Source organism: Archocentrus centrarchus, chromosome 15, assembly GCF_007364275.1.
Source record: "Archocentrus centrarchus isolate MPI-CPG fArcCen1 chromosome 15, fArcCen1, whole genome shotgun sequence".
NCBI lineage: Eukaryota > Metazoa > Chordata > Actinopteri > Cichliformes > Cichlidae > Archocentrus > Archocentrus centrarchus.
This window is the reverse complement of record NC_044360.1, coordinates 15,644,136-15,671,282: the sequence shown is the minus strand read 5'-3', so window position 1 is coordinate 15,671,282 and position 27,147 is coordinate 15,644,136. Positions and strand designations below refer to the sequence as shown.

General features: G+C 40.7%; 1 protein-coding gene across 5 annotated transcripts in view; it reads left to right on the top strand.

Annotated features, from left to right (window-relative positions):
• kcnma1a (potassium large conductance calcium-activated channel, subfamily M, alpha member 1a) overlaps window positions 1-27,147 on the top strand; it is a 161,118-nt gene that overhangs the window by 128,577 nt on the left and 5,394 nt on the right. For 2 of the 5 annotated variants that reach the window (XM_030748485.1, XM_030748484.1), the window contains 10 exons: window positions 4,875-4,968; window positions 8,937-9,063; window positions 9,940-10,164; window positions 10,730-10,922; window positions 14,902-15,015; window positions 18,235-18,365; window positions 21,059-21,253; window positions 21,730-21,848; window positions 23,254-23,478; window positions 24,560-24,588. In XM_030748485.1, the coding sequence (XP_030604345.1) occupies window positions 4,875-4,968; window positions 8,937-9,063; window positions 9,940-10,164; window positions 10,730-10,922; window positions 14,902-15,015; window positions 18,235-18,365; window positions 21,059-21,253; window positions 21,730-21,848; window positions 23,254-23,478; window positions 24,560-24,588 (1,452 nt within the window). Of the gene's footprint in view, window positions 1-615; window positions 649-987; window positions 1,069-4,874; window positions 4,969-8,936; window positions 9,064-9,939; window positions 10,165-10,729; window positions 10,923-14,901; window positions 15,016-18,234; window positions 18,366-21,058; window positions 21,254-21,729; window positions 21,849-23,253; window positions 23,479-24,559; window positions 24,589-27,147 lie in introns of all 5 variants that reach the window. The other 3 variants (XM_030748487.1, XM_030748486.1, XM_030748483.1) reach the window with 2 other exon arrangements.

The window sequence follows — 27,147 nt, the reverse complement described above, 5'->3', positions numbered from 1 at the left end:
GTATCTTTGCTCTGTTAGCACAGCTGTTTTGAGCAGCTGTTGTCTGTTTTGGATTTATACATGCACTAAAGTATGTATTTGTTGTTTTTAATTTCCCATTGTTGCTTTATTTGTTCTGTCTACACACCTCACAATTCCCATCATTTTTGCAATTTAAAAACACAAAACGCAGTTATAAAAAGATAAAAACTGAATTGCTAAATGATGTAACATGAAATGTAGTTCCTTTTAAAAAAAAAAAAAAAAAAAAAAGGTATTAAAACCAGCCATTAGACCATCATTACATCCCATTACACGTTTAGTATACTTTCCTAAAAGCATGGCTCACTCTGAGAATGGACAATTCATTCATTCATTCATTAATCTGTCTGCCTTTTATGTGCCATCACATCATACTTTAATCAGTGCCACATTAGACTTTTACAGTTGTTTCAATTATTCATTCTTTTCATTATTGGTTTGTGCCCTCATAACTTTTCGTGAGACTACATTAGATTTACATTTGATTCAATTTCCATTCACGGCTCTTATGTTGATGTCTTTCCTAATGTGTGTATTTCATTACACCCTTTCTCCTTGTGTGTGACTTGTCACTTGTCTTTGCATCCTCCCCAGCCAAATATAAGTATAACGGATTTGTCAGATCACGTAAGTGTGTTTCCCTGTCCTTCTGCCACAGCTTTGTGTATAGCCTTTAGCCCCCTCAATATGTCATGTAGCATACTTAGTACTGATGCTCTGCTTTAGAATATAATGCTGTTTTCTTATACCTATGAAAAGAAAAACTGTAAGCAACTAAGTTTAAACATTTTAACTTCAGTGTTTAATTAAAATACCCAGTTTATTTTAATTTAACTATCCTAAAAATAATTTTAACATATCTTGACAGAAAACTAAAGTATTGAGATCATAGTATTATTTTGTGTGTAGTATTGATAGTACTATGTAGTTCCATGAAATATTCTTTTTGTATTGTGCTGCATGTAGCAGCAGATGGCGCTACAACACCAGGGAACAGTGGAAGCCATAAAGAGGCTGGCGTTCGATTCAAAGCCGATTGCAATATAGGTAAATCTTTGGGAAATAATTGTTAAATGCCTTTTTTATTTTTGTTTTTTACTTTACTGGTTAAGAATACATTTCATTTTTGAAATGCTATTTGTCACCTCTAACACTTTGTGTCTACAGTTTAAATGTATTTGTTATTATTAGGCATACTGACAATAAGGACATTTTTTTGTTTCCTTTAGGAAATAATGGCTGCCTCACCTGTTTAGCAAACTAAAAGGAAGCGCAGTTATCATAATATAAGTTTTTTTTCTTTATAATTGTAACAACCACAGTGCATGGCTTAAAAAGCTATTTCATGCAGTTGCAATGCAGCTGTAGAACAAAGCTTGCTCATGCAGCAAACGCAGTAAAAGGCAAAGCCAGCTTAGCTCACATACTAAAGTAAACATTTTTACTTGTTATTCCTCCGCCTCATCATCCAGTTTACATTGGGTCACGGCGATCTGATAAGGCTTGCATGCAGGACAGTACCATCATGTGATTATCATTTCAAGAAGGGACAGTTGCCGTCTGGGTTGTTCAGGATGCACAGTGGACCTGCCAGGGCGGGTGAACACTCTGTAACGCTGCACGTGTTTGACAAGGGCCAGATGAATCCAGGAGCTATCGGTGGCGCCCTGTAAATCAAGGAGGCAGCTGACGGCTGGGATAAACGTCTGTTTATCGCCCAGGGCCACCCAAGCATGCTCTCTCCTCCAAACAACCAACCAACCACCCTTCAACCAAAGGGAGGAAAAGGGCTCCGCCTCTCCCAGTCAACTTTACAACCAGATATTTTACTCATCTCCCTCTGCTGTCTTCCTGCAGTGTGCCATGACCCTTTCAGTACACACAAACATGCGGGTTGACTCTGCAGCCACAGATGGACTGTGTGTGTGAGTGTGTGTCTGTGTGAGTTTAGTGAAAGGACTGGGTGAACATATTTGGTACATATGTGAGTATTTATTCTCGTATTCCAGCGATTACTGTAACAGAAAAAAATTCTAAATCTTCTGTTTTAGGACAGAATGGCAGCATTTTTCATGTGGAATTAAACCACACGTGTGTACATAATCCAAAATGAATCCGATAAATGTTTAATGATTAGATGTTTTGAATTTACAATATTATAAATATTTAGTTATGGTTTTTTATTTGTTGAAATTATTGTGGTGTGCTACACATGCTTGAAGTGGCAATATTTAATTGGTTGTGACTGGCTTTAGCCAAGCCATGCTTCTGCTTTGTTCTACCAGAGTGTAGCACAAATGAGAAATAAAATTAAGAGACTTCTAATGAATTTATCACAAATGAAGAGGAAATAGTACTGTGAACATTTCATTTAAAAGGTTTTAGCCATTATTAGGAAAATGATACATGGTCCCTGCCTTGATAGAAGTTTTTTTCCCCCTAAGTGGCTTCAATCAAAACTTAAAAATTGCAGTCTTTGTTAAATAATTATCACATATTTATTTTAAAGATCCTATGTGAAATAATGACTTGTTTTTTCTGAAATTTACCCTGAAATATCTAATAAAAAATATAGAATTTGAAATACAATAACACTAGTTTACTCAGTAATTTATGAGCATTAAAACAGGTGTTCTCACACTCTTTGTTCTCCACTGTTTGACAGTAACGGATGAAGTTAGACCGTCTTTTCAAAACCAAATACTTAAAACCACCGGCTGCATCTCCACCTCCATCGCCTCAAATGCTTTTCTTCCCAATACCCTGCACCCCAACCAGGACCCCCTGGTCAACCCTGGCGCAGTCAACATCCCCCTTGTTAATAACCGTAAAGGAAGCCTGCTCCCCATGCGGCTGGGGCCCAGGGACGACCCCTCGCAATTGCGCTTCAGTATCTCAGGTCCAGGAGATGTGACGACCAGATCCCTGACTGACAGTCGGCTGAACCGGGCCCGCAGTCTGCCGGTGAAATACCGCTACCACCCCAGTAATGCCATGCTGCTCAGTCACAGTAGGCACTGTAGGTTGGCCCCTTAGCGGGATGCATCAGTCAGTAACCCTGTCCCGTCCCTTCATTTTGTCTTGTTTGCTGCATGACGGCTCACTCTGCTGGAGCTGCTGCTGTTGTTTCTCCTGCTGCTTTGCACAGATCTGGCTGCTACTGTCTACATTAGATCACTTTTAAGCAAAGGGGTAATTAAACCGGTGAATTTAGAACTAAAGCGTTATTTCAGAAATTTTTCTAAGTGTTGTGAGCTCAGCGATTTTTCATTATGCAGTGAGTGAAAAGCATTCCAGGTTATTGTTGTGTCTAAAGTTACCAAATTACGTTTAAACAAAGAGGAGTTTGTCAAACAGTATAGCAAGGAATGCACTTTCTGGCGTGGTATTTTCAAAGTACATTAGAGAAAGAATTCTTTGTAAAGTGTAAAATGCTTGTGATATTACCTATTCTGATTGCCCAATTGCATAAAGGAAATGTCAGAGAATGACATTTTATTAGAAGGCAAAGCCATATTTCTCATCTTTTATTAGCAGAATTAGGTGACAACATAGGTGCTCAGAGAATAATGAAATTCCACATGCTTGGAATAACCACGGCTTGCAGTGCGCACATTGATTTGCACTAATATCATGCTGTGTTATTGATTTCTAACCAAAGGACTAATGCGGGTTTGAAGTGACGGTGCACTTGACATTTGCGCTGGGAGAGCGTAGATTGGATAAGAGTATCTGGGTGCCTGTCTGAAAGCTCTTGAAACTCACAGACAGTAGAGAAGATCAGACTACTGTTAGCTTGACTGAAATCTTCAGACAACTGGGCCTGGCCTCACTCTGGCTGCTCTTTCTCATTCTCTCTGTCTGGCTGGGACTCAAGCAAAGTTTGAAAAATAGTGTTTTTATTTTTTTGATTTATTTATGTTTTTGTCAACATAGCAAAGCACGGCTGACAGAAAGCCAAACCTAGATATGATCAAATAATCTTTAAAAGAAGAAAAAAAGCTATAAAATAACTCGGTGACTATGGCTCATGTCCAACAAAACATAAAACAGAGATGCTGAATATTTAATCTGACATAAGTCATTTATTTTTTATTTAAACTCGTAACACATATCATGACCTTCTTCCGCTTGGTAATTATGGCATTTGCCAGATGCTTTCGAAATTTATAATCCACTAATTCATACACTGCTAACGTGCCCTGACCTTCATGATGCGTGCTGAGCGTCCTCTTGGCATGGAGGTAGACCCGTAGAAGAGCCATTGTGAGCTTTAGTAAGAACATGAATTATGGTGTGGGGTTCAAGTAGTTTCATTAGGAAGTAAACGACACACTCAAAATTCATCTCCATAACCTGTATTTATATCATTGTCATTGCTTTTGCCTGTGCCCCAGAGACAATAACAGTCTGTAGCATCACATAGGTAAGCATGGTCACTCAGATGCAAACTGCTAGAGGTCCAACCACCTGCAAAGTTCAGTGGGTGAACAGACGCAGTAAAGTATCATTGTAGGGTGTGTAAAATTGCACCTTAGGATAGCCAAAATGTGGGGGAATTATTTCTTTATTTTTTGGATGAGCCTTCCTTGGAATTTTTAGGTGAATTGTTTTTCCTCCGTGGTTTTCTCCTGCCCTTTTCAGATTTAATAATTGACCATTACTAATGCTTTCTCTCTCTATTTTTTTTTTTTTTTACTGAATTAATAATTTTCCTTTTCTTGTGTTCAGTTTTTTTTTCCTTTTTTTTTGGTTTGCATTGATTGATTGATTGTTGCCTATTTTCATATCAGGTCCAGCACTCTTTCTCAACCGTCTGTCTCTACTCTGACATTATGCGCATGTGTTTGCAGTTGAAGATGAGCATCCATCAACGCTCTCGCCCAAAAAAAAGCAGCGCAACGGAGGGATGCGAAACTCACCCAACTGCTCGCCCAAAATGATGAGGTAAGAGATGCTGATTTTATTCTTCTTCCAGCCTTCAAACTGGGAGTGAGAGGAAGACAGATATAAGGAAGATGGGAGGGAGAGGGGGGAGGGAAAGAGATATGTGTCTGAGAGATACTTCAGAGGCGTATGCTGCTGATGGTGAGATGGTGGGAGTTTGGATGGATGGGAGGGGGCAAATTAGGGGTGGCAGAAGAGGGAGGTAAGAAACTCTGTGAGTGAAAAAGAGAAGAGAAATGCCCTGTTAGGTGCTGGCTGTTTAGGATGGCATGCTGTCAGCTGTTAATGACAGAGCTGAAATAATATTTCTGTCATGAAAAGCGGCTGTGAGGAACCGTTTGAAAACTCCTCTGGCTTTAAAGACCCAGCTGTCACCTCCTCCGTTCTGGTCCACATGTACTCCTTAAACAATGCTGGCACTAATGACACCAGCAACCAATCAGAGGGTCCTGCATGGTTACTTTGCCCTCGGGCTGCTCTTCTATTGTGGGAACCCCTGTGAGTAGTGTTTCTGGTACTTAAGGCCATATGCGAGATGTATCATCACAATCAAATATGAATTCAAATATTACCTTCCTTTTATCCTGTCCTGTGGAATTAAATTGCTGTTAATTGATTTTGAAAGATAAAAAGGGGTAGGTTTTTGTGCTCCTCTGGCTGCAAGGCGGGGTTAGACACACGACTGAGTGGAAAATAGAGGGAGGCCGAGCTGTGCGGATTGGGACGGCAGGATGAAGGTGTGGTGGTGAAGATCTAACAGGACAGAAACACTCATAGCTACACTCATTTCTCTTTTTGGCTTTACGTTAAGAAACTCTTTGTGTATAACACAATGTCATATATATATATGATATATCTTATTTATAAAATTGAAACTCTTCCAAAAAAATGAATGGCTAACATTTGCTAATAAAAGTAATATAAATGAGAGCTATGATACAAAGTATTTTTATTTTGGTCTCTATTTGGTCAGTTTTCATATGCTGCATACTGCTTTCAGTTATTACTGTACCATTGTGGTCGAGTGCTTTGTATGTTAGTCCTGCTAGTTTCCCTTAGGCAGCAATCCTCCTACTGCACTGGCATGCCTATGTGATTTTGTCCAGTATAGTTGTCGGCCTCCCCCTCACAACAAAACAAGCACTTAATAAGCCTTCACACTTGCCAAACCATTAGCCCAACACAGAGTCATACCCTTCAGTCTAGTTTGCAGCACAGCATCAGTTTAGATGCCCTTGCTCAAAGGGAGAAAACTGCTACAAAAACAACTAGACATTGGCACATTTCCAGATAACTGCTTGTTTAAAAGGTTCTTTAGTTTGCCTAACTTAAAGCACAAAACCTTTTCTTCTCTTCCTTTTCTGCTTAGAAGACGGTCCCCGTTTGCCGTGTAATATATGCATCTGTGCTTTGATCTCGCAGTGATAATAATCCTTGCGAGTTATTTACTCAGTTTTGAAAACGCTTCAAAGCGGTGTCAAAGTTTTTTTTTTTTTTTTTTTTCTGCTTTAGGGTTGCTTCTGTATTCTGCTGGCTCTTGGGTCCTGGGATGACAGGTCCTCTGTTATAGGTGTAGCTTTTTTTTTTTTTTTCTTCCCAAGTATTAGCCTTTAGCAGAACATCAAATTACCCATCGCAGTCCACAGCCTCCCCCTTCACAGCTGCCCCTGTCAACATATAACGCCATATATATTATATAAACACTTGTGCTTTGCAAGGTGGATTTTATGCAGAATGAAAAGTGATTGTTTGAGGTAGCCTTAGGGATACTTTATTCAACAAGCAAGAAGGGGGAAAACACAGTAGAGAGCTAGCAAGAGAGCGAACATACGTATCAAGTATGGTTTTTACAGGACTTGCAGCCTGAAGGCCTTTGTAAATAAATAATGATCAACAGATTGGCTGTGGGCTTTTGAAAAGCATGCCTTTGTCAGTTTGCATGATGGGAAAAATTTTCAAAGCAAGAGGCTGCCTTCGTAGTCTGGCAGAGAGGGATTGGGGGAGCACGCCCATCCCCAGCTTGTGACTGCAGAGTGATACACTGGAATAATTCAACTCTGTTTGAAATATATACTGTGGGAGAGAGAGAACGAGAGAGAGAGAGGCACTGGAGTGAGACATGCTGTAAGGGAAATACTGTTTGTCCTCCATAAAAGCGCATCTGATAAAATATTGTTTCTCACCCAGCACAATGTTTAGTTTGCACTCTGGTACAAATGCCAATTTTTTTATCTTAGAAATTAAGTAAATAGGCTTACTTAGTTTTGGATCCACTTCATTGAATAGCAAAAAATACATTAATTAAAAAAAAACTTTTGCATTTATCTGTCACTTAATTTGCTATTTTGGTGACATTTAGCACGCCTGTGTTAATAATTTATTAGTAGCCAAACCAACATGTAACTTCCCTAATGATCTGCATTCTCACCATGGTGTTAACACCCCCCCCCCAAACACACACACACACACGCACATACACACACACACACACACACACAAACATTCATGATGGGTCATGACTGACAACGCACATCCATTTGCAGAAGATGTCACAGTATCATCTGCAGCTGATATCCCTTGGGCGTGGCCCTGTAGCACAGACGTCATGTCTGCTCTGCCTGAGCCTTGTGGTAGGTTCAACCCGAGGCACGGAGAAGGAAAAGGAAGGAGGAGGTGTGCGGAGCCTGTGACAGGCTGCCAGTCACACCGCTGACAGCTCTGTGAAAGATAGCTGTCTTGGCAGTGAGAGGTGGAGCGGCAGCCCGTCTGCATGCGCCAGTCAGCCCCTGTGTGGAGGCGAGCGGAGCTGAGCAGATTGAAGTGACGGGGGGCTCCGTGGAGTTGATTGGCGCAACACGCGGCTCTGGATGAAAGATTCAGGCTGAGTGTAAAAACACTAAATGCTGTCAGTGTTATTATCACCTGCTCTAACAGATAGAGGGAAGAGGGGGAAAGAGAGGTGGAAAGAGAAGGTGGCTAATTGACAGCTTTTTTTTTTTTCTTTTTTACTTTTACTTTTCCTGCGATGGCATGCAATCCAAATGCAGGTTGAAGGAAGAAACAACATCAAAGACTTGTCAGTGAATGACAGTGTTGATAGAGGATAGAGAGAGTGATACTGAGAGAGATGTATGTCAAATTCTTGAGATGTTTTCTCCCATTTTACTCACATGTCTATCTTCCTGCAGTTTCCCATTTTTAGGAGTATCGGCAGTACCGAATTTAACCAAGGATTTCATTATTTTCTTAAATTGACGATAAATTAAATTTACATCGCTGCAAAACAAGCAGCGCTTGTGGAGAAACAGCACTTACATTTTTGCAGCTTATCTTGACTGGGTGTTTTTGATCCGATTTTCTGGATTGTGTTTAGAGGAGCTGTGTCTTGTAGAATAAGTTCAAGAACAGGAGAGGCGGTGTAACAAGACTGACAGGAACCCTTTCATGGTCAGTGTTACAGCAGATAAAACTCAGCAGCCCACTGCTGTGGATTAGCCTGTTTGGTTGTGACATGCTGCTGAAACATTAATGACCATCAGTTGGGAGAGCAAAATGTGATTGGGCAAATTCCTGAAATATTTAAAGTGTGAGCCTGCTGGAGCTTTTACTGTTTGAGCCACATGGCGTCAGGAACTGGAAGAGAGGGTAAAAGCTGGTAATTGGCCTTGTGTTGTCATGCCATTCAGTCAGTAGCACTCACATCTTGCTGTTCTCTTCTGCACCACAGCGAGCACAAGGGTCATTGACTTTTCTGATGCCTTCACACAGGGGATAAGACACAATAGAGGAGGGATATTCTAGTTATGCAGCGCAGTAGAAAGTTTCGTACTTTGAGAATAAGACGGACTTTTAATGAACGGACAGCGTAGATCTCAAGAAACCCCGGCTGTCTTTTCCCTCCTTCAAGTTGTGGTTTCATCCACTAAAATTGTCTAACATAAATGTTTCCTATTATTTATTTTTCTCAGTCGACACGACCCCCTTTTAATTCCTGGAAATGAACAAATTGAGAATATGGACATGAACGTGAAGAGGTATGACTCGACAGGGATGTTTCACTGGTGCCCTTCAAAAGACATCGAAAAAGTCATCCTGGTAAGTGGGGCGAAAGTTTTGTTACTGCATTTCAGTGAGGGTGGGAAAAAAAAAAAAAAAAATTATATATATATATATAAAATATACAAAAAGGAGGTGTAGTAAGTATGCTCAGGAGCAAATATTTCCCCTCAGTACTGCAGTAACACAATCGCATACTAATGTGTATTGAAATTTCTCTCACTGCCTCTCTGTTGTTTCAAGGTGAGTTTGTTTTTTAATATATATGTGTGTATATCCACCAAGGATCTGTGAGCAGCATTTCAACACTTGGTGCATGACTTTGCTCAGATGCTTTAACAAGACAGTTTAAAGCATTTAGCTTAGCGCATAGATTGTTTGTGTAGGATAAAATAAAAAGGCACAGTCAGCTACTGTGTATATTAAACATAAAAACATATCTTTGCTTTGGCTAAGATGGGCGTGACCCCGGTGTGCTTTTCATTTGATTCAAGGGAATCTGAAGGATGTTCTGCCATTGACTGCATCACCCAAAAATGTTCCAGTCACGTAGATACTCATTACTTGCCCACCAGCTAAAAATATGAGCCAAATTGCAGCAGAATTTTTTTAATGACCATTACAGCTTACATTCGTGTATGTTTAATTTGTCTAATGAAGAGATAAACATAAAACTAAACACGTGGTTAATGAAATGATTAAATGTGGATATATAACTGTTTAGAAACTTTATAAACTTCATGCACCTGACCCAGTTTTCTGTTATCTGTTTTTCTGTTTTATTTTTATTCTGTAAATCTGTGTTTGTCTCTGTGTGTGTCTCTTCCTCTCTTTTTTTTTTTTTGTCTTCATGTTGTTTTCTCATTCCTTTCTCTGCTTTTCTCCCCCTTTCCCATGTCCCTCTGTTCCCTGCAGACCCGGAGTGAAGCCTCCATGACAGTGCTAAGCGGCCATGTAGTGGTCTGTATATTTGGGGATGTCACGTCCGCTTTAGTGGGGCTGCGAAACTTGGTGATGCCTTTAAGAGCCAGCAATTTCCATTACCATGAGCTAAAGCCTATTGTTTTTGTGGGCTCGCTGGATTACCTTCGGAGAGAGTGGGAAACTTTACACAACTTCCCCAAGGTCTCCATCTTACCTGTGAGTGTACAGTACTAGTTCACCTGCATGTGAAAGAAATTTGAACCAGAATCTCTGTTCAACTAAAAGGCGTTGACATTTTAAGCTACACTCATATTGAAATCTTTCAGGGGATTGCCATTTTGATTTTGATCACACATTTCTCAGTTGAATGATTACTTCATGAGAGCTCAGTGAGCCTCCCTCATCCAGAGCAGTGACACATCCTGCATATCCAAAGTGGAGTTTATGAGCTTTGCAGCTGCAGTGCCCATCACAGATGGCGTGGCTTGCTGCCTTAGAGCTTGTTAGGCCTGGTTTGACTGATGATCAGAGGAGAATCACAAACACAGCCCTCAGCGCAGGCTAGCCTTTAGATTAGTCCATGTCTCTGAATCTCCAATGCCTGGTTAGATCAGTGGAATGTCATTGCCTCAAAACAAGAATACTTGTTAACTAATTTCCCACAGCCTCACTCTGCTCACTTCTTAAATTTATTTTTCTCTCCCCCGTGTCTGTCTGTTCTCTGTGTTTTGCTTTCTCCCTCGCTGTCTTGCTCTTTCTCTGTGTTCTCCTCGCCCTGAAGGGTACACCATTAAGTCGGGCAGATTTAAGGGCTGTCAACATCAACCTCTGCGACATGTGTGTAATACTGTCAGCCAATCAGAACAATATCGAAGATGCCTCTCTGCAGGATAAGGAATGCATCTTGGCAACACTCAACATCAAATCTATGCAGTTTGATGACAGCATTGGGGTCTTACAGGCTAATTCCCAAGGTAAGAAGTGTCCCATTAGAGTCCATGTACACGCCTGGCCAAAGGGGACAGGTTATGGGAGTGAGGAAAGGACAGTAGTCAAAAACTGAAAAATAAAAAAGGAAAAGACTGGAGGGGAATGAGAAGGCCACACAGGCGGGGATGGATGTAGTTTGTCAAGCACAGAGTCTGCTAAGTGCTCTTAACCGAAATTCTCTGAAAGTCTGCCTTGAGTCTCATCTGTAAACTGACATCACCGTAACTCCTGAAGATGTGCACACACAAAACATTGTGTTTATACCTTCATCAAGCCTTTGAAGAGTGTTTACTCCATGCAATTTTCTGATGATTTCAGTCTTGTCCCTGGCAATTAGATGCTGCTAAACCTTTGATAATACTTTTTAATGATGTAATCAACATGACTGTGTCATTTGATGTTGTTCCCCCTGATCTGGAGTCTGGCAGATCGTCTGGAACAGATTGTTGATGTTTGCAGACAAACATACGAACCAGGCATCCCATCAGGCCTCATCATCATTAAGCAGCTAGTACAAATCACCAGGCAGGCCAATTCAGCTGCTCCTCATTAGTCACAACAAAACAGCAACACATGCACGCACACACTTCAGTGTTTCGTTGTGTGCGCACGCATCACATTCAGTTACTCATGCCAAGGCAGTCTATCCACAAACATTCACAAACAGGTAATCCTCAGTTTATGATTAGCTTGAAAGGCTTGACATGCCTTGAGGTAAGCACTATTTAGTGCCACCACAGCGACTGTTGTAAATATAAATCCAAGTTGAAGGTTCAAGAGGCCATTATTATTTTAGTGGAGGGCACACCTACATTTTTATTAGAATGCCAATGCAGTTATTTCTTCAGCCCTGAGTGATACACTGTCAATAACAGTGCCACCAAGCAACAATCGGCAGGGGTAAATCTGAGAGCACGCCGCTCTGGGGAGCAGTACTTGTAGAAAGCCACCTCAATACAGAAGCCCACTGGTTTATGTCTTCTCCCCCAAACAAATAGTTGGAGGCTGGTGTTATCAATACATCAGCTGGGTCTTACGTTAACAGCCCATTTAAGAAAACACAGTGACGTGCAATCGTGCATACATAAGAAAATGCACACATACAACCAGGTGCTGCCATTGTATCATGGGTATTGCTGTGGGGATTCCTTCCTCCTGGCAATGCTCTCATTCAGACGCTGTGTGTGTGGAATTTAGAAGGTGCAAATGAATAAGTAAACATGCACTTTCCTGGGGGAGAGCTTCTCCTGGCTGCTGTAGCATGTAGTCAACCACAGAGCATAGCCGTGCCTGCAGGGCTACAGGGATAAGGGGGCATGTAACCCAGATCTCACTCATCTATTGTATATTGTAGCTGAACAAACTAAGTTACAGCCTAACAATAGCAAAAACCAGCTTCTTTGCTTTGGGGTATAATTATTGTCTACCACTTAAAAAATATATATATAGAATGAGAAAGAGAAATATAGAATGTATTTAGTATAATTAGGCAATTCTAGAAATATAATGTTATTCAATCACAAGGACACGAGATTTTTCTATAGAGAGATACAGTATTTTTCATGTGGAGTGTATGTGAATGTTTGCCTTAATCTTTTTCTGAGATTATTCCTCAATCAGGCAGATAAACACATTTGAGCTCTTTTTGTTTTTCAGCACTCAGCAGACACACAGCTCTCTGTTTCACCAGCTCACATTGCAGTACGACTTTTGAGCTGTTTGTAACCTAACAGGTTTTGAAAGCAGCTCTGCAGCAGGCCTCATGTATCCCTGTTCTCGCCAACGCCACTTTCTGGGGTTGCATTGCGCACAACTCTTCTACATCTTCGCACAGTCTTCATGTTCACTATGATACAATAAGAGAAGCGTTTTAGAGGCAGAATCCAAAAAACTTGCTGTCACTCTCCAGTGGAGTAAACATCATCCTTTATGGACATCGACAAAATGATGTTTGCACTATCTGAGCTGTGCTCCCTGGTTGAAGTGTCAAACCACTGCTATTTCCTAGTTCAATAATTGGTGTAACAAAAGTTATGATTATCCATGCTTCAGTTCAGTGTGTGCTTCCTGCTGTGTACTAAACTATTTGGTGTCTTTTCCGTTGCAAAGGGCTGAAAGATCTCTTTTGTAATGTAAGCAGCTCATTGAGTTTCTTGACAGGAAAGGCACACACACACACACACACACTCACACAGAGAGAATTTGCAAGCCTTTTAAAACTTTGTGACCTGAATATATTCCCTGCATTATGTTTCCTTGGTGGTGGCACTATAAGCTGACATTTTGCTGTAGTCAGCATTAAATGATGGATGTCAAAACACAGTTGATGCATTATGCATATAGCATTACAGATTTAAGGTGTTTACTTGTCACTTTGAGGAAATGCAAAAATGTGAAGTCATGTGAATTCATACTCCTGTCACTTGCACTTGTATTTCATGGTTCTGTGCCACACCATTTCCGATAAAAGGTTTTCAGGATCCACTTCACCAATTTTATTGTAACAAAATGAACAACATATAAAATTTATGTCTGCCAGTTGATGGAGGGATGTGAATGCTAAATATGTCTTAGCTGACCCCTAAAAGCACAGTATCACTATTTGAGTTTTTAGGCAGGCACCTGGTTCACTTAGCCACTTTTGCCTTCTTTCTGTTTTGTGTGTGTGTGTGTGTGTGTGTGTGTGTGTCAATCCACATGTTTGAGTAGCATAAAATGCACATCAGAAACTTCATGCTGGGTGAGACAGAATGCATTATGTGCAATTGTATTGATACAGAATTTCGGGCCATGCCTTTATGCCTGTGATACTTGTGTAGTAAAACACAGACTGCGTTGATATTTGCAATAAAAAGTAAGACCCACACAAAGCCAAAACACAGTTACTGCATATAGAAACCCAGCAAAAAGAAATGCGCAGATAATGTATGTTTATTTTTTAATATAAATTCAAGCTAAAGCCAAGCTTTTTGTTTTCTTCTCAGTGTTGTCATGTGAAAAAGAAGGTTTCTGGGACTCTATGCATTCCTGTGGGAAAAACTAAGTGTACCCCATAATTCAGTAGCTTGTAGAACCACCTTTAGCAGCAATAACATGGACTCACATTTGACTCTAGAACACTTTGGTATACAGAGGAGTTCACGGTCAACTCAATGACTGCACGGTGCCCAGATGCTGTGGTTGCATAACAAGCCCAAACCATCATACCTCCACCACTGTGCTGGAGAGTTGATATGAGGTGTTTGTGCTGATATGCTGTGTTTGTTTTTTGCCAAACATCTCCACATTGGTCTCATTCTTCCAAAGGACATTGTTCCAGAGGTTTTGTGGTTTGTTCAGATGTAACTTTGCAAACCTAAGCCATGCTGCTGTATTCTTTATAGAGAAAAAAAATGTTTTTTCCTGGCAGCCCTTAAAAAACAAGCCATATTTTTTCTAATTCTACTGTCATGAACTTTAACTGTTTACATGCTAACTGAGGTCTGTGGGGGCTGAGATGGAGCTCTTGGGGTTTTTTGTTTTTGCAGTTTCTCTCAGCATTGCCGGGATGTCTACTATTGGGAATATCATAGCATTGTGTTAACCACACCCAAATGTTCCAGGCCAGCAAACTGCCAAAAAAAAGCTTCTTTTATAGAGGTGCTCACATTTGCTTATGATCAGTTAATCAAGTGCATTTGATTGGCTGCACCTGGCTCCTACTTATCCTCTTAATTGCTATGGAAGTAGTAAAGGTGATCAGTAAAGATATTTCTTCACAGGGCTACATAGAGTCCTGTGAAAACATTCTTTTTCACATGACTGCATTTGTATTAGGTAGGAATTAATGTTTTACCACAAGGAAAGCCTTTACATCTGCTATAAAGTTTGCTGCTCAGACTGAATACTTGATGCACTAATGCTGCCTGGTTATATTATCTGCTGATGTATTCAGGTTATATGTGTGTTTTCTCTTGTATAAAGGTTTCACGCCTCCTGGAATGGACAGGTCATCTCCAGACAGCAGTCCAGTACATGGTTTCGTGCGTCAGGCATCTGTCACCACCGGATCCAACATCCCCATCATCACAGAACTAGGTAAAACTGTTTCCACCCACCTCAGTTGCAAACATTGCATGTTACATCCAGTAACTACATGTACCAATCAGCTCATTATTCATTTCCAGATGTAGACATACAGATCTAATAATCCCAGGCATCATTCTGCTATCAAAAGTTCCAACTCATTCAAGGTCAAACGGACTAAAGAATGCACGGTGTGGAATTTTTGTCCACTCTCATGTTGTCGGTAGCTCTGCCCAACTCAAGTTCATATTCGTATATGAGTTACTGGATTTGCTAGTTTTTTTTTGTCAAATAGTGACTCAACCTGAAGACATCAAACACACACTTTCAGGACAAAAGCCACATCTCCTGCTGTTTGTCCACTAATGGACAAGAGAAACTCAGCCTGATGGAGAGAGTGAGAGAGGGAGAAAAGGGAAGAGAAAAGGTAGAAGAGGAAAAGTGCCTTAGTTGCAAAATGGGTCCATTTATTAATCACAATGCCACTGGTTGTATTCCCACTGGTGATGGGGACTCATGAAACTTTCAGATCTCTGAGGGGCCTTCTAAAGCACCAGAGACCAGCTACTCTGTCTCCTCTGACCCAATTAGGGAGCAATGGAGCATGAGGCCAGCTAAGAAAAGGCCAGAAAGAGAAAGGAGCTGCCTAATATTACTTGTAACCAGCCTAGCCATTACCTGAATAGAGCCTCTCCCATTACACTGCTGACCGCATATGTAATCATCAAAACTAGATAGTACACATTGGAGTCACCAGTTTCTGTCCCTGGCCTTAAATGCTAGTGGCTCCGGGGTTGCGTCTCTGCATGCTCTTTGCTGACAAATTTTCCAGCAGCAGCAGCAGCAACACTAGATGTGATAACATTGTCTCTCAGGAAAGGAAAAAGTAAAAGAATACAGAAGAGAGAGTGGCTGCATGTCTTATGGGAAATATATGCTGTAATTACATTGTCATATGTACAGGTTACAGTGCCAGAAGCAGATTAGTCATTTTGAAACCTAAAAAACACACCTCATCTGAGTTTCATGATCAATTTTGTTTGCATGGCGTGTAAAGTAGGTGTGTTTATGGATAAGACCTTTTTTTATCCCTCTCACTGCTTTACCATGAAATTATTTATTATTGTTGTTGAAGTGGTACGGTGCTGTGACAGCTTGGGCTTCGTATCTACTGTGCACTCTAATCCAGGGTGCTTCAGTTTTAGATACTGGACAGCCATGAATATTTCAGAGTAATTCTGAAGTTGACGCGAGCAGTCTGAGACAGCCAAATGCCTTTATTGCAGTATTTGAAACTGTTTCAATAACGACACAATTTCTCCCTCTCTCTGCACTGTCTCATCGCCATTAGCTAAACCTGGCAAACTACTGCCACTGGTTTCACTCAGTCAGGAAAAAAAAAGTGGAACCAACATACAAATGATAACAGAGCTGGGTAAGCTGAGCCTTTGTCCTCCGCTGCCGTTCGTTCCCTCGCTCCGCCGCGCCGCTCCTCATCAGCTTGTCTTGATTTATCTGGCTGCAGTCAAGGCTCTCGCCGCTCCCATGGCTTCACTTTGAACACATTTTTATTCTTCATTCTGGTTTAAATTGTCTGTCTTGTTTTGGCCCTTTTTTTAATTATTTTTTTTTTTTCCCCCCGTTTTTTGGGGCAGTTTTTTTTTTCCTCCAGCTGGGTTTGCAGAGATTCACTAGGCCTTTGATCATGCTCAGTCTGTCCTTGTGGCTGTTTTCATAGCAACAACCCCTCGGCCTCTTACCACCCCTCCCCTCCTCGCCACCCCAACCCTCCCCACCGCCCCTTCACTCCTTTGGCCCAGGCCTGTTTGCATCAGCCCCCTTCTCCCTTTGACTGACATTTCTGTTCCACAGCTCACAGGAAAGAAGGGAAGAAATCAGATTTCAAAAACAAAAAACTTAGGATCAATCCATCTTTTAAGCTGTTTGTTTATTTTTAAATTTTATTTTTCAGTTTTCTTTCTCTCTCCCTCATGCCATATCTTCAGGCACAGATATTGCACAAATCAAACAGAAAACTTGTATGATGCTCGTTTTTGAAGTAATGTTGGCTCATAGAGCCATCACTGGCCACTGCTGCTAGAAATGTAGGGAAAAAGAAGTGCAGTATAGGGAGAACTCCTACTTTTAAAATTGTACCTATTTTATTATACTTGAGAGGTGTTAAAAAATCCTTTCATTATTGGGTTAGTTTAATTTATACTGTGCAGACCATATTTTTATTATTAATGATATAAAAAGTGTGTTGTTATCTGGCTTTAATTTGACTTTCAGGGTACAGGTAAATATGTGAGATGTATTTCTATAAAGGTGATGATGTGACAAAAACACATCCATCAAAAAAAAAATTCCCTAAAAAAAAACAAAAAACATAGCATGTCATTAAATGCATGGTTTTCTCATGTGAGATAGTAGCCATTGTTGAAGTCTCAAATTTTACTTTTTATGTATACACCCTTAGTGGGTTTTTTTTTCTTTTTTTTAAATAAATATGCACACCTATTTTAGATTTTATATATGCTACTGTCACTGTATTTTGACCGAGGCTCTGTGTAGGTATGTAGTTTGGATAACAGTGATTTAAAAAAAAAAAAAAAAAAAAAAAAAAAAGAGATATGGTGGCAACAGAGGTACTAAGATTGGGGACTTCTTCAATGGTTATCTAAAGTTGTGGTTTGCCTAAATGTATGAAATGCACCCTGCATGTTCTATACAGTACATATAATTACATATATATTATATTCAATATGAAAAATATATTTCATTCAAAACCTCAGAAACACATTTTTTCACATTCCAAACAATTATACATATGTGGACAAAAAAATAAATTCCAGATAAAATATTATATTTTAAAACTGATATAAATTTCATAATCTGTAAAAATAAAAAAACAAAAAAACATGTCAATTGTTTGGAGAAGAAATAAAGGTTTGTTTTTTTCTTGTGTTTTAAAGTAAGTGCAGTGGTGTAACACAGTGAGATATAATGTGCATCTGATGTTGCATTATATTGGAAGCTTCAGCCATACAGCAATACCTATATACCTGAGACCTTTCTCTTACATTACTAAGATCTTCTCAAATGTAACGCAGCATTAAAAAATATATATGTGTTGTATGCTTCTAAACTCTCAGGTGTGTTGGTGTCTATGTGTAAGTGTGTGTGCGCTTCACACTGCCCTTCTCTAATTCAGCATGTCCCCTCTCTCAGTGAACGACTCAAATGTTCAGTTCTTGGACCAAGATGACGATGACGACCCAGACACAGAGCTGTACCTCACTCAGCCGTTCGCCTGCGGCACCGCCTTCGCTGTCAGCGTACTCGACTCCCTAATGAGTGCGGTGAGTTCCCAAACAGACTGAAAACTCGCTGTGTTGGAATGTTTTTCTTTTTTTTTTTTTTCCCAAATCATGTGTTTATTTAACCAAACATTTTACAATTTATATATATATATATATATATATATATATATATATAGACATCACACATATAGCCATACACACACACACAGTCCTGGGTTGAGGTGTTGAGATAAATTTAAGTAGATGCACAGTTTTGGCATTTCAAGTAGGCAGAAGTTGGTAAATGAAATGGCGCAGTACATTGATCACATATGCCTGCCAACTTCACTGACATCAGAAGAGAAATAGTTGGCATCACTCACCCGAAGTGTTAAGTGTTTAACTTTCAGGAGTTTAATTTTAACAAAGTAAACTAAAAGTTGGTGTAATAGCGATGAGATATGCTTACAGTATCTATAACGGGCCAAAGAAACAGTATTTTGTCTTTTGGCATCGCTGCACTACAGATGAGAAAAAAGATGAAATGGCGGGAAAAATTACTACAACAAATTCTCTTTCTCCCAATGACCAAGTGTGTTGTTTTTCTTTGATGCTGTGATGGCTCAATTCCAGCAGTTCTCTCTGTGAATAAGGGGTTAGAGGAGCGTGCAGAGCTGAGCTGTGCAGGGAGTATAGCAGGCGTCAGCCGTAGTCTGGCACTGGTCAGAGGTGAAGCCAGCTAATGGACACTGCTCATCCATCATGAGGCTCTGCAGGCCTGTCAAGGGCCCAGTGAGGGGCGCTGCCACTCTGGCCCGTCTGCCGAGTGACATCAGCTGTCTTCACTCTTAGCAAAAGCAGGTCTTGGATCGGCTTGAAGGACAGGAGAACCTGACACTTGCAGATCACAGTCAAATTGTTGTTTTGAACGGGAACGCAGACCTTGTATGACGCGTAGAGAAAAGAATAATGTTTTGTGGAAGTACTGGTGTTTCATCTAATGTAATGATCCTACATGTACTATGGTTACCAGAATGCCCTTTGACCATGTAGCTCTCAAATTTGATAGACTTACATATCTTGGATTTTATGCATATTTTAGTGCAACCTAATGAAAAGACAGTGAGACCTGGAAAGGTGCGATTCGGCGGTACTGCCCCTAGGTTGCAGGCCCATGATCGATTTTGTAATCATATCATCAAATGTGCGGTTGACAGAGGAGCTGTCACCTGATCACCACCTGGTGGTGAGTTGGATCAGGTGACAGAGAGGATGCTGGACAGGCCTGGCGTACCTAAATGTATAGTGAGGATCTGCTGGGAACGCCTGGCAGGGGCACCACAAAATCTTCAAATTCCATCTCTGACAGAATGTCAACAGCATTCTGAGGGAGGTTGGGGACATTGAGTCCAAATGGACCATGTTCCACATCTCCATTGTTGAGGCTGCCACACAGACCTGCAAGGTGGTTGGTGCCTGTCATTGGTGGTAATCGCTTAACCAGATGGTGGACACTTAAGGTGAAGGGAGCCACCAAGCTGAAGGAGTCCTATCAGGCTTGGTTAGCCTGTGGGGCTTTGGAGGCAGCTGATGGGTACCAGCAGGCCAAGGGTAACGCAGCTCAGGTGGTGGCTGAAGCAAAAACTTGGTTGTAGAGTTCGGTGAGGCCGTGGAAAAAGACTTTCAGACTGCCTTGATGTGATTCTGACAAACCGTCAGGTGACTCAGGAGGGAAAAGTGGTGCTCTGTTTACATGATGTATAGTGCAGGTGGGGTGCTGCTGATCTGATCAACACTGATCTGTTGTGGTAGAGAGAGAGAGCTGAGCGGAAAAGCAAAGCTGTCGATTTACCAGACGATCTACATCCCTACCCTTAGCTATGGTCACGAGCTTTGGGTAGTGACCGAAAGAACATGATTGTGGATACAAGAGGCAGAAATGATTTTCCTGTGAAGGGTGGTTTGGGCGTCTAACTAGGATGCCTCCTGGGCACCTCATGAGTGAGGTGTTCCAGGCATGTCCTATTGGGAGGAGGCCCTGGGGTAGACCCAGGACACAATGGAGGGGTTGGGTCTCACGGCTGGCCTGGAAAACCTTGGTGTGAGCTGGAAGAGGTGGCTGGGGAGAGGGAGGTCTGGGTTTCTCTGCTTAAACTGCTACCCTAGTGACCCGGTCCCAGATAAGGGGAACAAGATGGATGCATTAAAAAAATAAATAAATAAAAGCATATATTTGCACTTACATCTAGTTGCATTTAGTGTGGTTCAGTTTTCTCAGCCTTTTTTTTAAATATATTCATCTTGGTGAATTGTTCATGAAGCTTCAAAGAAAGATATTACATTGTAGTATTTTTTTCAAGCAAATCTTCACTTTTCTTTGCATAACAAAATAAAATATATTAAAGTATGTACAGTGAAAAATGTCAGTGTTGAGATCTGTGGATTACTGACCATAACAGGGAAGTGGTTTCTGGAAAGATATGTTTCTGTTGAATTTTCAAATACAATTTCTGAAAAATTCCTAAAGATTAATAACCTAAAGAAATAAAGCCAAAACTGCCACCAATGGTAAAATAACACTAACGGTAAGCAAGAAAATATAACTGATGACCAAGCTTTAAAAGCACTGAAAATGAGGAGCAAGGACACTTTGTGTGGGCCAAGCTTTTTTTTTTCCCCTCACATCTGCCACTTCTCTATTTGTGACTCTAATGGCATTTACTTACTTAGATATACCTTCTCCCTCTTCCCAGACATACTTCAATGATAATATCCTCACGCTGATTCGGACGCTGGTCACAGGGGGAGCCACGCCAGAGCTGGAGGCTCTGTTGGCTGAGGAGAATGCTCTCAGAGGAGGCTACAGCACACCGCAGACTCTGGCCAACAGAGACAGGTGTCGCGTCGCCCAGCTAGCCCTCTACGATGGGCCATTTGCTGACTTGGGGGTAAGTGGATGTTTTAAGTGCAGATGACACATTTTGGCACTACCCAGCAGCACACATCTGGCCGCCTCCGCTGCTCACGGTCCTTAATCTGATGTGAAGAACAGTGATCACGCAAAGGAAGCCTTAGTGGGTGGAGAGGGAAGATCGCTTTGAAGAGAACAATGAGCACCACCAAGGAAATACCAAGTTTAATTGGTTCCAACCTTGTTTTTTTTTACAGGTTTTTTTAATTTTCTGAACTGAATATAACTGAAGTACTGAAGTATTTCTGTTCTTGGATGAACTGTGGCATCCTTTTACAACATTGCCAGTTTTTACAGTCTGCATTGCCAAAAGTTGGTATTTACTGGTAAACAAAGAACTGATGCAGAACACATGAATTTTCACTACTTAACAATTACATTTATTGCCACTAAATGAGCTCATCAGGCTGACCTAACACACGCTCATGGTTTCTTTGTTCGGTTGTTCATCAGGATGGCGGCTGCTATGGGGATTTATTCTGTAAAGCACTGAAGACGTACAACATGCTGTGTTTTGGAATCTACAGATTAAGAGATGCTCATCTCAGTACGCCAAGCCAATGTACAAAACGGTACAATATCTGCTTTTGCTCATTAAAAAATGAATGTATATATGTACACCTTCTAAGTTTTAGTTAGTGTGTTTTCAGGTTTTACAGTCATGTGAAAAAGAAGTTTCTATGGTGCTCTGTGCTTTTCTGTCAAAAGTATACCCTCTGACTCAGTAGCTTGTAAAACCACCTTTGCTGGCAATAAACTGAAGTAAAAAAAGGTCCTGCATGACTTTATGAGCCTCTCAGTTGTGGAGGAATTTTTGTCCACTCTTCTTTACAGTGTTGCTTCAGTTCATTGAGGTTTGCAGGCATTTGTTTATGCATAGCTCTGTTAAGGCCCAGTCATAGCACCTCAGTGCTATGACTGACTGCTATGACTATGACAGTGACTGTGCTTGACAGTTGGTATAAGGTGTTTGCGCTGATATATTTTGTTTGGTCTTTGCCAAATGTGGTGCTGTGCATTATGGCCAAGCATCTCCACTTTGGTCTCATCTGTCCAAAGGACATTATTCCAGAATTCTTGTGGTCTGTTCAGATGCAATCTTGCAAACCCAGGCCGTGCTGCCCTTTTCTTTTTAGAGAGAAGAGGCTTTCTCCTGGCAACCCTTGTAAACAAGCTGTAGTTGTATTTGTCAGTCTTTTTCTAACTGTACTGTCATGAACGTTAACATTTAACATGCTAACTGAGGTCTGTAGAGTCTAAGATGGAGTTCTTGGGTTTTATGCAGTTTCTCTGTGCATTGCACAGTGTGACCTTGGGGTGAATTTGCTGGGACTTCCACTCCTTGGAAGATTGTGCCATTGTTAACACACACCTGGATGCTCTAAACCAGCAAACTGGCAAAACCCGTCCTTTTATAGAGGTGGTCACACCTGCCAATATTCAGTTAATCTAGTGCATTTGATTAGCAGCACCTGGCTGCTACTTACTAATTTAATTCCTATTCAATTCAGTTCAGTTCAGTTTTATTTATGTAGCGCCAAATCTCAACAAACAGTCACCTCAAGGGGCTTTATATTGTAAAGACCTTATAATAATTTACAGAGAAAACCCAACAGTCAAAACAACCCCCTATGAGCAGGCACTTGGCGGCAGTGGGAAGGAAAAACTGCCTTTTAACAGGACGAAACCTCTGGCAGAACCAGGCTCAGGGAGGGACAGTCATCTACCATGACCGATTGGGGCTGAGGGGAGAGAGACAGGACAAAAGATGCACTATGGAAGCAGGAAGGTTGTACATAAAGGCCTGTGAAAACTTTCTTTTTCGTGTGACTGTAGTTCTTTCATATTTTATTTTGAAATGTTCTAGTGAAGAAGTTGCTAAGCAAATGCCATTCTCGTTTCTCCTTACTCACAACATGCTATTCTTTCATTGATGTATCAGAGTTTACTCTTATGTAACATTTGTTTCCCGGCTAGATACGTGATCACAAACCCACCGTACGAGTTTGAACTGGTGCCCACCGACTTGATCTTCTGCCTAATGCAGTTCGACCACAATGCCGGCCAGTCCCGGACAAGCTTGTCCCACTCTTCCCACTCCTCCCATTCCTCCAGCAAAAAGAGCTCCTCCGTACACTCCATCCCGCCATCGAACCGGCAGAACCGCAGCAGTAAGACCCGGGAGGCCCGCGAAAAACAGAAGTACGCACACCCACATGTCCTGCAATGTGCCTGATTAGTGTTTTATACCCGACCTGTACAGTATGTTATAGGTGTGTGCGTGTTTGTGTGCAGACGGTGATGACACATGCACTGATGATTACTGTGTATTATGTGTTTGTGCTCTGCGTCCATGCCCTGTTTGTGTGTTTCTTTCATAATCATCTGCATGTGGTCTTCACTCTCACATCACAGCAGTCATAACATGACATAAGCAAACTGGTAAACTCACTTTTGTGGAAAACTGGGTTCATTTATTTGACTCAAAGACTTGAGACGCTCTTGTAAACAGTAAGCCCATTTGTTTGGATGAAACAGCCATTGTGGTTGGAAAGAAGATTACAGTAAAAGGCTTCCACCACAACTCGCGTTCAGTATGTTGTTTGGTCTACTTGTTGTATCTGTCTTAATATTTAGTTTTTTTGTGTCTAACTTGTAGTATTTGTGGAGTAAATAACTGTTATGTGTTGGGTATTTGTGCACATGATCAGTACACCTGGATCATGGATGTAATGTATTGTGATTTTAACTACTGAAGCTGATAATAATTATAAAGCTGATTTGGCTTGACATTACGGATACGCTGATACTCATAAAATCATCCCTCATTAGCAGTGTTGATATTTTGTTAATCATGGTGCATCTGTACTGCTTTATTGCATGTCCATGTTGGTAGCCCTTTTGAGCAGTCTATTATTTCCTGTTCTTTATTTTTCAATTATGAGATTATTTCAAATTTGGTTAAATATTTTGACAATACTTGGTGTTTATTCCCTATTTTCTCCCCCTAAAAAAATTTATTTACTTTTGATTTGGGAGAATAAAGTAATTTTTGAATCGTGACATATTCTAAAAGCATGCAGATTTGTTACAATTGTACTCCAGAGCTGTTAAGGAGTAGATGAAAAGTCCTTAATACATCTTGAAACCTAGATGTATTATATAACTCGAGTGCTGTAATGACAATATGTAAGCATAAGGTAGACTGGTAGTCATTTGTTAGTTGTGTATTGACTGTAAATACGACTTACTTACAGTAGATTACTTACCTCTCTTTCTGAAGTGCAACAAGGATGAATAGAATGGGCCAAGGTATGCAAGTTAACGATTCTGCATGACTTAGCAACCTTTACCTGGGGTTCTGATCATAACTATGTCCTCTGTGGATATTGTTATGATGAGGGGAGTTTGTTTTATTTATTCCGTTCTTCAGATGTTAAGTAAACCATGCCTCAGTTTAAGTTTTGCTTTCATCTGGAAAGCAAAATGTCTGCTGCTGCTCCTGCCTCCCTGCCATGATCAGGACCATTTCCACACTGCATGAGGTTGAGACAATCCCCCCACCCCACAAACCCCACCTACCCCATCCACCCCACCCCCACCCTCCCTCTCCCTCCCTCCCCCTCCTCCTCCCCCTCCTTTGTGCCTCTACCTCAGTTATTTACTTCATGATATGATTCTTTTTTTTTTCTCCTACACACATATCATTTTTCACATTTTTTCCCCATTATCTATCATGCCTTCTTATGGTTTATTTGAACTTGAGATGGTTTGCATTGTGTGAGAGGTCTGTGTGTTTGCGCATCTTCCCTCTTATCGAATGCTATGAGATGACTGTAGCAGACTTTTAGATGTAAGATTTACCCTCTCATTTAGTACAGTACTGTATTATTATAGCAGCATCAGCATGTACCACAACTACATGTAATACTGTACATACATATACCATAGCTCCCATGTAGGTCAGACTGATTCAAATCCCCCTGATGCAGCCAAATTGCTTACTTCTTCACAGAACTTTAAGAAAGTGTGTCCAGCCCTGTGCCATCGGTCACACCGCAAAAGTGGGAGGTGTGACCAATTTAGAGTTTAAATTGAAGGGGGAATATGAGTCTGTAAGTCTCCTCCTTGTAACCCTGTGCACCTGATATGGTGGTTTGAGGCGACATCACTAAGTTCACCGTATCAGCAGCAGACTCCGGAGAGAGATGGCAGACATCTTGCTTCACCTCAGGCACAATTCTACACATCAAATGTCTGTGCCGTAACACACAGCCCTGCAGCCTTAAGCTTGCTGACACACACACTCAAGCCCACACAAATGAATCTCTACACATGCAGTCCTGCATGCAGACGAACGCTTTCACACGCGCGCGCGCGCACACACACACACACACACACACACACACACACGCACACGTGTGTGCGCGCGTACGCACCCAGGGTGTGCTCCACATCGCAAAGTTAAAAATTTGATATTACAACTTCACCCAAAAGGAAGTGACATCTTGAATGGCACTGCAGATGCCTGTGAAGTGCTGGGAGTGAGTTTACAAACTTCTGACAGCTGGCATACACACTTCCCTTTCCTCAGAAACAGTGCTCTCATAGCCTACTTAAACATGAAGAGATTCTCTCCAAGATGACACATCCAACCCTCTCAAATCTCCTCCCTGCTCTCATGCTGACAGCGATTTTAAGAGCCGACTATAAAATGTGACTATTTAGGATATGCTACACTTTTTAAATTATTAGCTAAACAACCAGATCGCCCAAATTGCAAAAAAAAAAAATCATGTTTTCTATAATAACACTTTTGATAAATGGCCCGACTAAAAGTTTTGGTTTTATTGTGTGGTATCTATTTCTGAGATTTCTGCAACCATCCAAATGCACCGAGAAGAGTCGTTTAGAAGAGATTTCTGCAGCATCGATTAACCGTTTACCACAAACTGCTGATGCATTAAATCTGCAGAGGGTAAAGCAAAACTAAATATGTATTTAGTAAAAAAAAAAAAAAAAATTACATATAGATATTGGAAAAAGTTGAATAATTTATAACAAGTACAATGCACTGGATCAGTTATGGATCATCCTTTGGTTGTCTATCATTCTGTCAGACTTGATCATTTTTTTCCAGAGTGCCGGTGCAGAGCCAGTTCAGTTAGTAGGGTTAGTACCTTTAACCCATCTTTTATACTATGATCAGGTAAACAACTTGTAGAATGGAAAAACAGATTGCAAGAATTGCAAAAAAAAACTGAATCTCAAATGTTTAAGAAATTAAATAATAATAATAAAAAGCTAATACTAAACTTGATTCCAGCAACATGTTTACTACTATGTTGCATTCCCGCTTCTTTGGAGATGCTGACCTTTTGTTTTACTCTGTGTGAACTGAGGAGTTGCTGCTGTTTAAAAGCAAAATGTTTTCCCACTTTTGCTTATATAGAATTTCAGCTGCTAAATAATTCAAGGACTCCATTGTTGCATTTTCTAAATCAAATGCATCAAATATTTTAAGTGGGCGACAGGGACGGTCCAGCAGGAAGGTCAGTTTACTGCACACAGAGCCATGCTGTTGTAATACATTAAGCAGTAGTTTTGGCATTAGCTTGCCAAAATAAAAAAAGGCCTTCCTTGAAAATGGTGCAATCTCCATGGTATCATATGTTCTGTCAAAACTTATTCAGCAATAAAATGCAACTTTTTTTTTCTTTTTGTTGCTCCTTTCCCAACTTTTTTCTTAGCACCAGCCTGTGATATTTTGTCCTTATTATTTTTTATTAAAATTGAGTTTAAATGACTTCCAAACTGTTGTGCACATTGTACAGCTTTTTTGGAATGGGGTTGCAAATCATGGTACAGTAA